This window comes from Nansenia antarctica (genome assembly GCF_963989245.1).
Source record: "Nansenia antarctica genome assembly, chromosome: 8".
Classification (NCBI taxonomy): domain Eukaryota; kingdom Metazoa; phylum Chordata; class Actinopteri; order Argentiniformes; family Microstomatidae; genus Nansenia; species Nansenia antarctica.
Genome location: NC_137678.1, coordinates 9,444,408 through 9,459,898, shown reverse-complemented (window position 1 = coordinate 9,459,898; position 15,491 = coordinate 9,444,408). Strand labels below are relative to the sequence as shown.

At 44.5% G+C, this 15,491-nt stretch overlaps 1 protein-coding gene across 1 annotated transcript; it reads right to left on the bottom strand.

Moving 5' to 3' along the window:
• Positions 1 to 319: 319 nt before the first annotated feature.
• LOC308163827 (tudor domain-containing protein 5-like) lies at positions 320 to 10,717 on the bottom strand (the record flags this gene model as incomplete). The annotated part of the gene is made up of 10 exons (XM_080538014.1): positions 320 to 502; positions 3,995 to 4,084; positions 4,471 to 4,575; positions 4,751 to 4,855; positions 4,977 to 5,177; positions 5,417 to 5,483; positions 5,994 to 6,203; positions 6,621 to 6,814; positions 9,869 to 10,368; positions 10,489 to 10,717. The coding sequence occupies 10 exons, from the start codon at positions 10,715 to 10,717 to the stop codon at positions 320 to 322; spliced, it is 1,884 nt and encodes a 627-aa protein (XP_080394140.1).
• Between the last annotated feature and the right edge of the window lie 4,774 nt (positions 10,718 to 15,491).

Below are 15,491 nucleotides of genomic sequence, written 5' to 3'. Positions count from 1 at the left end.
AACATTACCACCCAAACAGTCTCTATGCGTAATAGAAATCATGAACATTACAAACTCTTACCTGATTTTTATTACATTTTTATTAACATTATAATAAATTTAACAGAACTGGTTCCATGTGGTTCCTTCCTCTCATTCTAGCCTCAGAGTCGTCTACCTCACCCAGCTCTGTCTCTAATCTTCACTAGATGGGCCAGGCAGTCAGATGTGAGGCTAGATGGGACAGGCAGTCAGAAGATGTGAGGCTGGTCTAGATGGGCCAGGCAGTCAGATGCAGTGGATGCAGATGCAGTGGAGCGCTGCGTGTGCGGGGGGGGGTTCAGTCCATTTTGTAGGGGGACCAGTGGAGGAGGTGGGCCCCGGCCGCCAGGCGGGCAGATGGGCCCAGGCTGAAATGCCAGGGGTGACGGACATGGAGCACTTCCCCCGACCCGAAGAGAGGGAAGATGAAGCTGGATGAAGCTGGAGGCTGCCCAGAAGGCTGGGGCGGACACACACACACCTGGACAGGACATAAAAACCCCTTAGAGAGGACAGATCTCTTCAGTGTTAACATCAGTGGTAACCATCTACCACTGGGTTTGCAGGGTTGACATGTACATGCCCTTCATGAGGCTAACTTCAATGGGGTTTTCTAGCATCATTATGAATGAATGAATGGTCTTAATTGTCATTGCTATAGTACAGGTACCAAACAACGAAATTTGGGAGGGGTGGCTCCCCTGGTGCTAGGAAAGAAAAAAAAAAAAACTAAAAAGACAAGAAGGGAAAGGAGCACAGCAACAGTTGGCTATGCCAGCCTTTATTCAAGCAACAAAAACAGTACTCTGCAGTACTCAGTGACCAACTGGTTAAAACAATTTAGACAGCAGCATTCAGCATTGTAGAAAAAAAGAGTTACTGTCTGATTTCTAGTTTTAGTGCCTTCAGGTTTTTATTCTATTTATCTTCCCTTACAAATGGCAAATCAATTATAGGACCCTTTTTAAAAGTGTAGCCTAGTGACGCTGCTGGTGAGACCAGAAATCGAAGGGGTGTCAACAATGTCTGTTTTTCTTTTTTTTCAACTCAAGTACCCAGTCCATATAATAAAAAACAGTTATAATCTGTGGATTGGATTAACTATTCTCGTTTTTCGGAGGCTACCAGTAAGTGATAATGACTCTCGTTTTAGGACGTGTTCAAAAGCAAGGACTGTGTGTTCATCTAGTTATGTGTAGTTATGTGTTTTTAGCATGTCCATGTTCTCTCAGTATGTTGTGTGCTGATATAAAAACGCAGTTAGACGTTTGTAGCGATGTACCACTGTTAGCCGCTAGCAGCGTTTGTTGTTGTGGTTTGATCAGTCACTTTTCTCCTGTCGCATTCCCATTCGGTGCACCAACATTCAAATACTCATGTCACCTTGATTTTTTTCCCGATTTCAATGTATGACGCATCATTTGAAAGCTTACCATCTGTAGTTTCAGACTATGTAAATAACCGAAAAATTACTTAAGCAAATGGTTTATGATTTCACCAGCTAGCATCATGACATTGTCAGACTCATTACAAACAGGTAGCTACTAGCCAACTCTCCTGCATGTGACCACTGACTACTACTGTTGTCATCACGTGAGTGACACGCCAGATCGGCCATGCAGATCGAAGCCTATTTTTTTTCTGGTGCGATCTGCAATCCAGCATTCAGGACCAATATCGCAGCGATATGCCATATCGATATCGGATCGGGACATCCCTAGTTTTCAGCTGTGCTAACGTAATTGCCCAAGGGTTTTCAAGGTTTTTCTAATCTATTAGCTTTTTAACGCGATTAGCAAACACAATGTACCATTAGAACACTGGAGTGACGGTTGCTGGAAATGGGCCTCTGTAGATATTCCATTAAAAAACAGATGTTTGCAGCAGGGTTTCCGTTAGAAAAAATTGCCGTCGGACATCGTGTCCGGGAAGATTTCGATTTACCGGACAAACGTGATATATTCCGGTCATCATATTAAAATATAATAAAAAAACAATTTTCAAAATCATATATTTTTTCCCTTCAAATCTAATATAGCTGTTTGTCGCGGTGATTACTGTTGTGTAGCGGCCTATATATGCCATTTAATGTCTATTTCTCATCCGATACGATTAGATGCGAGCTATAATAATATAACATGATTCGCATGCGCGCTATGCCATTATGTCCAGCGCTGAACGGGCGCCTCACTGGGAACTGAACAGACAGCATCGATCAATGAACGGACTCCACATTACGTTAACTGAAGTTTGTTAAATTGTTTGGGATTAATGTGAGTTTTCTATTTTCTCTTTCCAGTTTTACCCTTTTTTTTATCAATAAAACAACGTCATTTCTATAACCAGGGGGGTGTTCCATCGACGTCGCTGGAGGAGGGTCTGGGCTTATTTCGTTAAGTCTCGCGAGACTCTTAAAAAGATCCAGGCATACCTTGATAGATCTCGCGAGACTTGTCGGGGTGAGCCTGGATTTTCATTTGGCGACGTTGATGGAATACCCCCCAGGTCTCGCTGGTTGGGAAGGCATTTCGTTTAGCTGCCTGTCAAATCATACTGTAGCGAACGGAGACTGGTAGTGTAACTCGCCCCATGCGGGAATCGAACCCAGATCTCCCGCATAACCGACGGCCGCGCTAACCATTAGACAGCTGTTAACGGGGCCTCATACAGGATCGTTACAATACTTAGGGGATAGCCCTGTAAGCTCATACGGGTCTGTATGTCGTCCTGAAGACCGGCTGTTAGATCATATCGCTGAAGTTTGTCTCCATCTTAGTGTAAATGTTGTCCGTTTCGTTTGTTATCCTTGTTATTGTGCGTTAAAGTTAAACCGAAGCTCCACTTCGGTTTACATCTCGCTTTCTTGATTTCCCATCTATGGGTGCGTTCGTAAACACGCTCTGGAAATCCGATCAGCACTCGCGGAACGCCTCTCGTCCAATCGAACGACTCGGTCGCTCTGTGACATCGAAGCCAGCGTGCGCTCCGGCGCTCTCAGAGCGTGTTTACGAACGCACCCCTAGAAGTTTCTAGCCAGCTAGCTGAAGCTGCTACACACACCAGAGCCATGGCGACCGAACGGCGAGTTAAACATACTATAAAAGTGACATTGTTTTACTCATTACTCATACATTTGTTGTCATTCAGCGGTGCTAATAGTCGCTTTCTTTTTAAATTTATTTTATTTATTTTATTTGAGCAGTTTCCCCGATATCTTCATAGAAGATAGCTTCCGCTCCGCTTCGCTTTACTTATAGGCTGGCTGGAGGGGGCGGGTCCTTCTCTCTCAGGCGGTGTTGTGTGTGTGTGTGTGGGTGTGTGTGTGTTTGGTGCTCAGCTGAAGATGGTGGCCCGAAGCCAATTTGAATACAAAATGTGAACTTTGCGAATTGTGTTCAAATTGTGCTTAGAGGGAATTATTTTCACCGGACATTTTGTCCGACGAGTTTTCAGTTTGTCGGACTTCAACTAATTTTACCGGACAAAGTCCGGGAATTACCAGTTAACGGAAACCCTGGTTTGCAGCTAGAATAATCATTTTCCACATTAACAATGTATAGAGTGTATTTCTGATTAATTTAATGTTATCTTCATTGAAAAAAACAGTGCTTTAAAAAAAAAAAAAAAAAGGACATTTCTAAGTGACCCCAAACGTTTGAACGGTAGTGTACATGCATAGACTGGGACAACTAAATGAGCTTTCTCATAACGACTGTTTGGAACTGGCTGGATTTAGTCTTGTTCAAAGAAAACCGAGAGAAATAGTGAAACCAGTCCATACACAAACCCTCAAATAAAAGCTGAGAATCTCTACTGTAACTTCATGGTTATTGTTTTTGATTTCCAATCCAAACTTTTGGAGTGTAGAGTCAAGAGACTAAAAAACACTTGACTGTCCCATTACTTAGGCAGGGAACGGTGTGTTTCATTTTAGGATATCACAGACTAAACACAGTCAAGCCTGTGTCCTTACCTCAGTTGTGTCTCCATGGTAACCCAGGTCTTGGGCTGCCTTGGGCTGTACCACCTCTGGGGTGGGGGGGTCCGGGGTCCACCCCTGGTCCTATTAACAAAATTAAAACATTACACACAATAGAACAGTTAAGGCATTGGATATGACGTCTGATAAGCCATCAGATACGCTACTGAGAAACAAGAGTAAAGGTATAATGCTATAATGGTAACTATAAAAAAAACGTTGTTCTAATTCACGTGAGCCAGTGTTTCCACGGCAATGCCAAGTATAAAACAGGGCAAACAATACCGAAAAAGTACTGTTGGGATTACTTTTTGTGCATTAAACAATACAACACCCTTTTAGAAGGTCGGAGTAATATTATAAAACTATAATAATCAAATTGATTTACTTTTAATAGACATGCATTATCTATTGTACACATTCACACTCTTGTTCAATCTGAGGGCGTGATACAGGGTCAGTGGTCCTACTTGGGCCTTGACGTTGACCTGTGTCACCTCGATGTACTCCAGCTCTGGGAGGTCAAGTAGCTCCTCCACTTCATCTTTGATCCCGACAGCAGGGTGGGTTGCAGCCTAAAACACACGTATCGCTCACCACATGCACCCTCACAGAAATAGCACATCTAACAATGATATGTTATATGAAGAAAGCTTGTATCTATTGTACGTGTGTGTGTGTGTGTGTGTGTGTGTGTGTGTGTGTGTGTGGTGTGAGTATTGTTAGAATGGGGAAAGGGGAGCTCTTCACCTGGGGTGTGTCAGGGGTTTGGTCCATGTCCATGTCTACTTCCATTCCTTCATCAAACACACCTTCTCCCAGATAGAGGGTCACAGCGTTGAACTGGTCACACAGCTGAAAGGAGAGATAAGAATATATCAGAATAAATGGATGAATGCAATGGATCATTGTTGTTGAATGGATATATAGAGTATGTGTATGCAAGTGTGTGTGTGTGTGTGTGTGCCTTACTGACCTCTGAGTTGACTGCAGGGGGACAGGAGATCCCGTGGCCCTGGCTCTGCAGGACACTGTGAATGTACACGTCCTCCTCTGTGTTTGTGTCACACAGGAAGACCTGCAGAAAGTCTGTGTGATAGCTGTCCAGGGCTCCCACCAGGGGGCGCTCACAGCACAGCTTCTGGAAGGAGCTGGTGGCGTTCTCACTCCAACTGCCCTGGAACACCAAAACACTGGCTTTTAATATTGTTAAGTAAGTAAAGTAAAGTAAAACTTTATTTATATGGCGCCTTTCGTACATGAATGCAACTCAAAGCGCTTTGAATGGGAGAGTGCTATCCTGAATGTAAATGTGGGTTATGGAAGTCAATGGGACTCTATGGGAACAGTACAGTGTTAAAAGCTTGGGGAGATTGGTGGTCAATAAGAGTGATATGAGATTGTGTGGAGCCTTACACCCATTGGCTTGATTCCAGTGAGCGATGAGGGGACTGCTTGTGCCGGGAGCTCAGAGTAACAAGACCTTGGGGTGAGAAACCAGAGAGATGGAGGGAGACGACAGCAACACAGACAAGGAGGTCTAAACACTTGTCATCAAAATGACCGTCACATTTACGCAACATTTACTTTACACTACAGTATGTGGCAAGAAGCAGTCTCCCACACTATGGTGTCGACCCAAACCATACGGACACAGTACGACATCGTTACGGGCCAGACTGCTTTCTTGTCACATACAGCTTCTCAACATCAGCTTTATTTTAGAGAGCCAAGCTACAATGAAACACAGAGTGAACACCTACACACAGAGCTGCCAAGTCTCACGCTTTGGTCGTGAGACACACGCATTCAGGACTGAAGCCGTAAGCCTTGTCTGTGAAACCGGCCCATTGACTTTCATTGATGCATACTGTCTGAACTGGACCAGAAGAACCCTACTTGTCTACATTGCTGTCTGTCTGTCTGAACTGGACCAGAACAAGCCTACTTGTCTACATTGCTGTCTGTCTGAACTGGACCAGAAGAAGCCTACTTGAGGAACTTGAGACTGGTCCTGTCCACAGTGGTGAGGTCCCCATAGTCCACGTAGTAGACCTCCACCTGGGTCTGGCTGAGGATGCGGTGGACGACGACGCGGTAGAACCACATGTCTCCGGGATCCACGCAGCACACCTGGCCCTGACGCACGAAGCCTGAGGGAAGGGCGTAGCGCTCCGCCACCTCAGGACAGGTGTAGCAGCTCCTAGGAGGAAGACATGGTCCCACAAACTCTGACAGCATAGGGCTACTTTACACCTCTATCCAAAGTGACTTCAAACAAATACATTTAAGTAAGTGAATAATCTATCCATCAGTCATTGTAAGAAAAAATCATCTATGCTAAGATCTATGCTAGGCCATTGGCAGTCGCAATGCTAGAAGAAGGAAGAATTATTATAATTAAATGTTTTATTCTATTCATGGTTCTATTTGACCAGTGAAGATGCAGTACTCTGATCTAACCATAGGGTTACGTTCCAGCTACTATGTCATTCATGTGGTTACCTGAGATATTAGACCTGATAAGAGATCTGATCATCTGCAGCATGACTACAACCAAGGCAACCATTAATTTCCTGTTCATGTTTCCTTCCCGGTCTGAGTGGCACCGTCTCCTCACCTCATCTTCATCATCATGTCCACCAGGGCGCGGGCCTCCTGGGTCTCGTTGAAGTGGATGTAGAAGTTGCTGGGTGACTCCACATGCTCCACCAGCACAGATATCAGCTCCCGGGGGCCCCTGCGCGTGGGAGCCCTCAAGCGCTGACCCCGCAGGGCGTCCAGAGGAACCACCTTCCCAGGACTGGACCGGACCTGGACACACACACACACACACACACACACACACTTGTGTTTTTACTTGTGTCACCACAAAGAGGCTTTGAGGACTGAATGAAGGTTCTCTAAGATTTACAATCTCTAAAGAAGATGTACAGGTGATCAGACATACAGGTGATCAGACAGACAGGTGATCAGACATACAGGTGATCAGACAGACAGGTGATCAGACATACAGGTGATCAGACATACAGGTGATCAGACAGACAGGTGATCAGACAGACAGGTGATCAGACATACAGGTGATCACAGACAGGTGATCACATCTATTCTTGTGAATGCATTTTGGTTTCAGCCTCAATTGTCTATGAATTTGTCCAGCTTTCATTGCAGAAGCTATGGATTACACCTTGAACAAAAGGGCAAGTAGGACATACCAGCTGCCCATGTCTTCTTAGACCGGAGTCAGACATACCAGCTGCCCATGTCTTCTTAGACCAGAAGAAGTCCATCTTAGAGTCAGATGGGTCTCTTCTCTCACCTGTTGGAAGGTCTTGGTGGTGAAGCGGAGGTCTGTCTCTGACTTCAAGTCTGTGTCATTGGAGGCAGAGTCCTCCTCCTCCTCGCCCTCCTCCTCCTCCTCCTCGCCGCCCTCCTCCTCCTCCTCCTCTCTCCGGCCCTCCCAGGGCAACGCCCCACAGCTGAGATGGCAGCCTTGGCTGGAGGGGTTCAGACCTTCACCCTGCTCAGCATCTGTGGGGCTGTCGGCCTCTACAGTCCCTGGCCAAAAACAGGGTGCTGCGTTTCTACAAGACCATGAGCTAGAAGATACAGTACTCAGTTCTGCTATAAGATACAGTACTCAGTTCTGCTATAAGATACAGTCCTCAGTTCAGCTATAAGATACAGTCCTCAGTTCAGCTATAAGATACAGTACTCAGTTCTGCTATAAGATACAGTACTCAGTTCTGCTATAAGATACAGAAGATACAGAACTCAGTTCTGCTATAAGATACAGTCCTCAGTTCAGCTATAAGATACAGTACTCAGTTCTGCTATAAGATACAGTCCTCAGTTCAGCTATAAGATACAGTACTCAGTTCTGCTATAAGATACAGTACTCAGTTCTGCTATAAGATACAGTACTCAGTTCTGCCCCTATCTTCACATGACCCTTCCCCCCGATGGGACACATGGCTCTCAAGAATGTGAGAATGCAGTGGGATTAGCTGAACAGAATCGATAGGATGCATTTTACTTTTTAACTATTTAGCAGACGCTTTTATCCAAAGCGACTTACAATTACAGATTATAGAGACACAGTAAATTAGGGCTAAGTGCCTTACTCAAGGGCCTACTAGTGGTGGTGTTCCCAGGTCTTACTCAAGGGCCTACTAGTGGTGGTGTTCCCAGGTGGGATTTGAACTCATGACCTTCTGATCACCAATCCAACTCACCATCCACTAAAACACCACACCCTCATGGCCATGTATAGTTAACGGTAGAAAACAGGGACACTGAATGAGCAGTATGGACACAAGTGCTAAACAATTGCAATATTGATAATTAGTGTTGTTCCGATACCGATACTAGTATCGGCATGGCCACCGATACGCACAAAAATGCTGGTATCGGTATCGGCGAGTACTAACAAATAATAACACCCGATACCAAACTTGTGATGCGCGTTTTGCACAGGCTGCATTCGTAATTCGCTCTTAGAACGCTGGAGCGCACAGTGGTATCAACGTCATAAAGGGACCAAGCAATTTGATTGGACAAGAGGCATTCCTTGAGTGGTGATCAGATTTCCAGAGCGAATTTACGAACGCACCCACAGCGTCCCGCAACTCGGTGAATGAATTGTCTCCGGTGACGGTGTGAAGACACGAGAAACATTCCATTTTTAAAGTTGAGCAAAGAAAATAGGATTTTACAAGTCCCGTTAACAAGTATATCATCACCTGTGATCGGCAAGCATGGCCCCTAAGGATTATGTGGCAGAGAAAGGTACGTTTTGTTTTACCGGCGTTACTCATACAGACAGTGTGTGGTTGAGTTGCTGCTACTGTTCAATGAACAGAACATGCAAAGCGACAGGCACTGCTGGGGATGAAGAGCTATGTAATGTTATACGCGTAACTAATAACTAGCTATCGTTCTTGACTTTTGATTTCAACAAGGGTGCCACGTTTGCCCACTTTTCACCAGGGTAACTAATTCTGTTGGCCAATGCATGGTAGCTAAAAAACCAACCCCGTTTCATGAAGCACACACCGGACTGTCAAAGTTATAAAAACCAGTGTCTAGAACTTTTAAGTCTACTTGCGTTTAGCTAGAAACTTTGCTAGGAGTCTCCGACTAGAATGTTTAAACCCTAGCAGCATTCTTTGCTTGTCAGGCTTCAAAACTACCCGGATGGAATAACTCGGAAGAAGTCCGGGCCAGTCTCCGTGTCAAACCTAGTCGAATATGGAAGTGATTTCACAAATTCATTGAACTGCACTTTGACAAATCGTGTGCCTTCACATATATTAGTACCTGGCCACATTCTTCTTTTGATGGGCGACACCGCCTTCACTCCCCAGTCCCACAGGCCGGCCCTGCTGTTATGATTAGTTACAGAACCAAATGGTACCTTGATTGAGTTGGTTAATTGATTTTTGTTGATACTTTTCACGATACCAAACACCCGATGCCAGACTAAGTGTTAGCAATAATTTTACATCGAGGTGAGTATGCGGCTCAAAAAACATGTTTTTTTGTTTTGTTTTTTTCAAACGCTGTGGTATCGGATCGGTACTCGGTATCGGCAAGTACTGCACGGTCAGGTATCGGTATCGGTATCAAAAAATGGTAGCGGAACAACACTATTGATAATGTATTCCTGCTTTCACATCAGGTGCTTGAAACGGATACATTGAGAGATGTTTTAAGAAATGTGAAGAAAAACCAATGTTGAACAGAAAACATACCATCTTATCTGTCTACACAGATATTCTGCACTATACTATACTACACTACACTATATATATACTATACTACACTATACTATATCCACTGCAGCATCAACCCACCTGTGTCTCCTACCGGCCTCCCTGGTGTGTCTGTTGAGGGGTTCTGCTGTGGTGGAGGTGGCTTTATCTGTCCCGTTCTCCCTGGTGTCACCCGTGGCGCCATCGACACCCCGACCTGCCCCGCCAGCGGCCCCTTGGCAGGCACCACCTTTAGGGTCAGCAGGAAGCCCGTCCGGTTCTGCTTGATCGCCACCAGGTCAGCCGCCGCCGCCAGCATCTCCGTGACGGAGAAGAAGCCGTAGTCGGTGACGCGCAGCGGGCGGCCGAAGCGTCGGGCGAAGCCAGCCTCCAGCTCTGACAGGCCAACGGGCCCCTGGGTGAGCAGCTGGCCGAGCTGGGCCCGGAGCTGAGCAGGCAGGGCCGGGGGCGCGGGGGCCCGCCGGGGCGGCGCCATGGAGGACGGCTTTCTGTAGCGCGGGGAGAAGAAGCCGCCCCTGCAGGGTTTCTTCATCTTGAGGTTGCGCTGCCTGGCCACCAGCTCCCCCATGCCTCTGGTGCTGTCGTCCACAACCGCTGCAGAGGGACCACGGGATGGGAGGAAAAAGAGAAGCAAAGGGATTGGATGGAATGAAGTCATTGTTTTTCATTTCATCCATGTGCTCTGTGCAGGTCAAAGTATAAGACTGGGCTTACCTTTCAACACCAAGCTGCCGTCTCTCAAATACCTCACGTTCACCACGTCAGGCATCGCCATCACCATGTCCAGCACATTGCTGAAGCCCAGGGCCTTCAGAGGCAGAGGGTGGCCCATCATGTTGATGTAGTCCTGTTTCAGTTGGTCCAGGGACCGGCCTAGCTTGCTTGATATGAGCAGGGAGCGCACATCCTTCTTCAGCCTCGAGACCTTCTGGTCTTGGGTCATCCTGCCTGTCAACTGTCAGACCAAGGAGAGATGAGGAGAACAGATACTTTAGTACAAACCTAACAACATTTCAAAATGTTATAGTGACAATCAAATTAAACCCATGTTTCTTAGGCTGCTAGTTACTCACGACCTGTTCTTTTCTTTTCTTTTTTAAGGTATTCTTTTTTAAGTCCAACCAAGTCAACTCGAATCTGCAAAGCAATTTAGAGAAGAAAGTTATCTATCCATTTTGTTGGCCAATAGTGTCTTCTATGGATGCAAAGCAACTTACTCACTACTTGAATAACAGTTCAGCCAAGTCGATTCACGAGAGAAAAGTCAAATAAAGACACGTATTGGCAGTGTTTTTTAAGTCGCTGTTCTCACACTTCAGCGAGTAACCTTATAACCGTAACCCTAACTAACCTAGGTTAACTAACCCTAACCAACCTAACCTAGGTTAACTAACCCTAACCAACCCTAACCAACCTAACCTAGGTTAACTAACCCTAACCAACCTAACCTAGGTTAACTAACCCTAACCAACCTAACCTAGGTTAACTAACCCTAACCCAGCATTGACATTGACTTCATAGCTAGCTAGCGACCATGGTACATCTGTCTTATCAACATTGTTGCACGACAGTTGCAGCTTCCAGAATATAATATAATAATATAATCTTTACCAGCCTCTATTCAGACACGGTTGTCCATGAGGGTTTGTGCACGTTCAAATAAGATTATTATTATTATTCATGAAACAGTACGTTCAAATAAGATTTTTTAAATGTTATGAAACAGTCCTCAGTCTTGAATCAGCAACGTGCAGGTGTTAATGAGACAGACAGCTGGCGTCATTATCACACTGACTTCAGTCATGAGTCATGACAGAATAACTATACTTATTATAACTATATATATATATATATATATTAACTACTATAACTTTGAGAATCACCTAAAAGGTTGCATCTGAAGGATATTAGATATTACTTACTAAAGGAAGGTCCTGAAGAAACTTTGTGGGCAAGCCTTATTTTGGTAGTTAGAGGGGAGATGGATAGATTCATAGATAGAGTGCTTAATGTTTAAAGAGCCTCAATAGTATCAAAAATATGTTTAGAAGTGGGGTCAGTCAGTACACATTTTAAAGTTGGATTGAGATTTCACCCTCAATAAACTGGTTAGGCTTCTGCTAGGCCTCAACCCTAGGACACATCTAACCGCTGCTCATTTTTTGAGCCTTGATTGGCTACGAGTAGTTGACAGAGTGCAGCAGCTTGCACTGGGCCTGGTCTTCAAGATACGCTACACCACAAAGACACCCAAGTACCTGTCAACATACTTCCAAAAAGTGAACAACGTCCACACATACAACACCAGAGGAAGCTCCACGAACCACGTTCAACCGCGTTGCACCACAAACAAGGGGTTAAACTCGTTTGCAAACTATGCAGTAAAAATGTGGAACGCCCTTCCTATAATCTTAAAGGAGTGCAAAACACTGCCCACCTTCAAAACCACTCTCAAAAAACATTTACAGGAGGCTGCAATCCGTAACTGGACCCTCTAAATCAAAAATCAGATTAAAAGACCCGAACTACCCACTGTACATACTTTGTGTTTTGTCCCCCGCCCCCACCTGTGGTGTATGTCCCCACCTGTCCTACCCGCTGTACATACCATATGTTTTGTTGTATTGTTCTTCCCATGATGGATGTGTGTTTATCTTGTAGATAGTAATAGTTATTTGTCTGTATTATCTTGTAGATAGTACTAGCTTTTTTGTCTGTCTTACATGTAACGATGAATTGAGAATCAAGGACCCCAATTGAAATAAGCCAGTGGCTTTCTTGGGTTTTTATCCTGTTAGTTGACCTTGTATGTAATATGTACTTTCATGTACCTACTTCTGCAAATCTTCTAATAAAGTTTTCAATCAATCAATCAATCAATGCATTGACCGATGAATGATCAGCACTAGCAGTAGCACCCTCTGGTGGTATTCAGCTGTAAATGTAGGAGTATGTTCTATTCAAGTGGTGTCAATGAAGCACACTGGTAATGTCCATGATTAAATCCAACTGGGAAATAAGAAAAGGAGGTCTTGAAGGGGTTACACAGCCCTGACAGCTGACACCCTCCAACTGAAGAGGGCTGCTAAAGACACACAGAGAGAAAGAGAGAGATTAAGAGATTAACTATATATAAACCCCTCAAAAAAAGTTCGGAAATGCTTTTTTGGTTGATTATTCCTCCCCTTTAATAATACCAATTGGTATTGTATTTTATATCGTTGGAAAGCCTGATTGGTCACCTTTACAATGAGGTACAACTTGTAAGGATCATACATTCATGGAATGAGTAACACAGCTAAACGTGTGGGTAGCGGCCCCAAAAAATGTGCCAACCGATCAACAACCATGACGTGCGCCGACACCCACCATCGTTTGTTCGGGAGGGGGGAAAGCTGAGGACTAGAATTTCAAGTCCTGATCTGGGCCCACTGAATGTGTGACCGATGACAGGACGCTGATGTGTACTTTAGGCACTTTTAATCTGTACAATGCACACAAAAATAATGCTGTAATGAAACGTCAATGTAGGTGTCTTCTCAGCACGAGTCAACCTAGCACAAAAAAGGACAACTGAAGCATTTCAGCTAACTGACGCGGAGAACAGTGATAAGCGCTAGCATACAGAAAAATGAACCACGAGGTTAGCTAAATTAAAGTCTCTAAAACGCTCATAACACCTATGTTTTCGATACAACATGACAGAATGTATGTGCACTCATTCTTAAATGCATGTACAACTTCTCATGTGCACTCAAATTAAAGTTATGACAAGTATATTACAAGTTTACATTGCACTGCTGTAGACACGTACCTCTCTCCGTCTCATAGAATGCAGAATGAGAGAGAAACGCGGAAATTAGGCAGAGGGTTGATTGGGAGTGGAGACAGGTGTGCTGGTTTGGCTGATAATCCAATTAGCGGGGACAAGCCTCACCTGCGGCGGAGAGCACGCTGTGCTCGAGCTGTGGGGGCGGGGGAGGGTGTGTGTGGAGGCCCAGCCGTAACACTCTGTCTCTCTGTCTCTCTCTCTCTTTCTGGTCCAGTGGTGGGCATGTTGCTGTATTCTGTGGTCCTGTTTTGGTCTTGTCTGACATGGTGGCGTCTAGGCTACTCTGATACAACTGTTGGCTCTATCATGTGGTTGCTGTGTCATTTGGAGCACTGCAGCTTGATTTGCATTGAGTGTGCCTCACAGGTGCACACGCACACACACACACACACACACACACACACACACACACACACACACACACACGCACACGCACACGCACACACTCACACTCACACACACACACACACACACACACACACACTATATGCTCTTCACTACTCTAGCATGGACTATATGCTCTTCACTACACTAGCAAGGTAGGAACAAGAGTTTTCATTCATTCATGCTGGTTGGAATGAAGCTTTGGCCCTAAAGCTGTTAGACACTCTCTCTCTCTCTCTCTCTCTCTCTCTCTCTCTCTCTCTCTCTCTCTCTCTCTCTCACTTTGGTCCAGTGGTGGGCATATTGCTGTATTCTGTGGCCCTGTTTTGGTCTTGTCTGGCATGGTGGCGTCTAGGCTACTCTGATACAACTAGGGGTGTAACGGATCACCTAACTCACGGATCGGATCGTGTCACGGATTTTGAGTCACGGATCGGATCATTTTTCGGATCAACACAAAACATATATATTTTTTAATAAAAACAACATTTTCCTTGAATTCTGTAAAAACACCACTTTTAATGTGTGAAACAAAAAAACAACATTCAAGATGTCAAAACTGATATATATCACATATATATATAACAACATATATATATAACATCACTGCTGCAAAGTAACTGAGTACTTTTTTTGTGTGTTTACACAATCACCCAGGCTGCTTAGCGGGTGATATGACGTGATATAATTGGAACAGAGATGAGTGAATGAATGTTGTTGTCAACTCAGTACACATGCAGAGAGTGAGAATAAAGCGCACATGATTGTTTTTCTACCGGTTACATTTGAATGAATGAATGGTCTTTATTGTCATTGCTACAGTACAGGTACCAAACAACGAAATTTAGGAGGGGTGGCTCCCCTGGTGTTAGGAAAGCAAACAAAAAAAAAAAAAAAAAAAAAAATTTTTGCTATTGATCCGCGGTACACATGCGTTCCGAACCGTGGAGGGCGATCCGAACGGATCACGGATTATCCGTGATCCGTTACACCCCTAGATACAACTGTTGGCTCTATCATGTGGTTGCTGTGTCATTAGGAGCACTGCAGCTTGATTTGCATTGAGTGTGCCTCACAGGTGCACACGCACACACACACACACACACACACACACACAGTCACACACACACACACACACACACACACACACACAACGGATGTTATCAAAATGATGTAATGTCCTGCTAATTTGTACAGTATTGTACACAGCAAATATTCAAGTTTTGTCTATCTGTCAGTGTCAAATGTAGCTGTCTGTCTTGCTACTGACATAGACAAGCTACTGTGTTGCTAACATAGACAAGCTACTGTGTTATTAACATAGACAAGCTGCTGTTACTAACATAGACAAGCTACTGTGTTACTAACATAAACAAGCACCTGTGTTAACATAGACAAGCTACTGTGTTACTAATATAGACAAGCTACTGTGTTACTAACATAAACAAGCACCTGTGTTAACATAGACAAGCTACTGTGTTACTAACATAAACAAGCACCT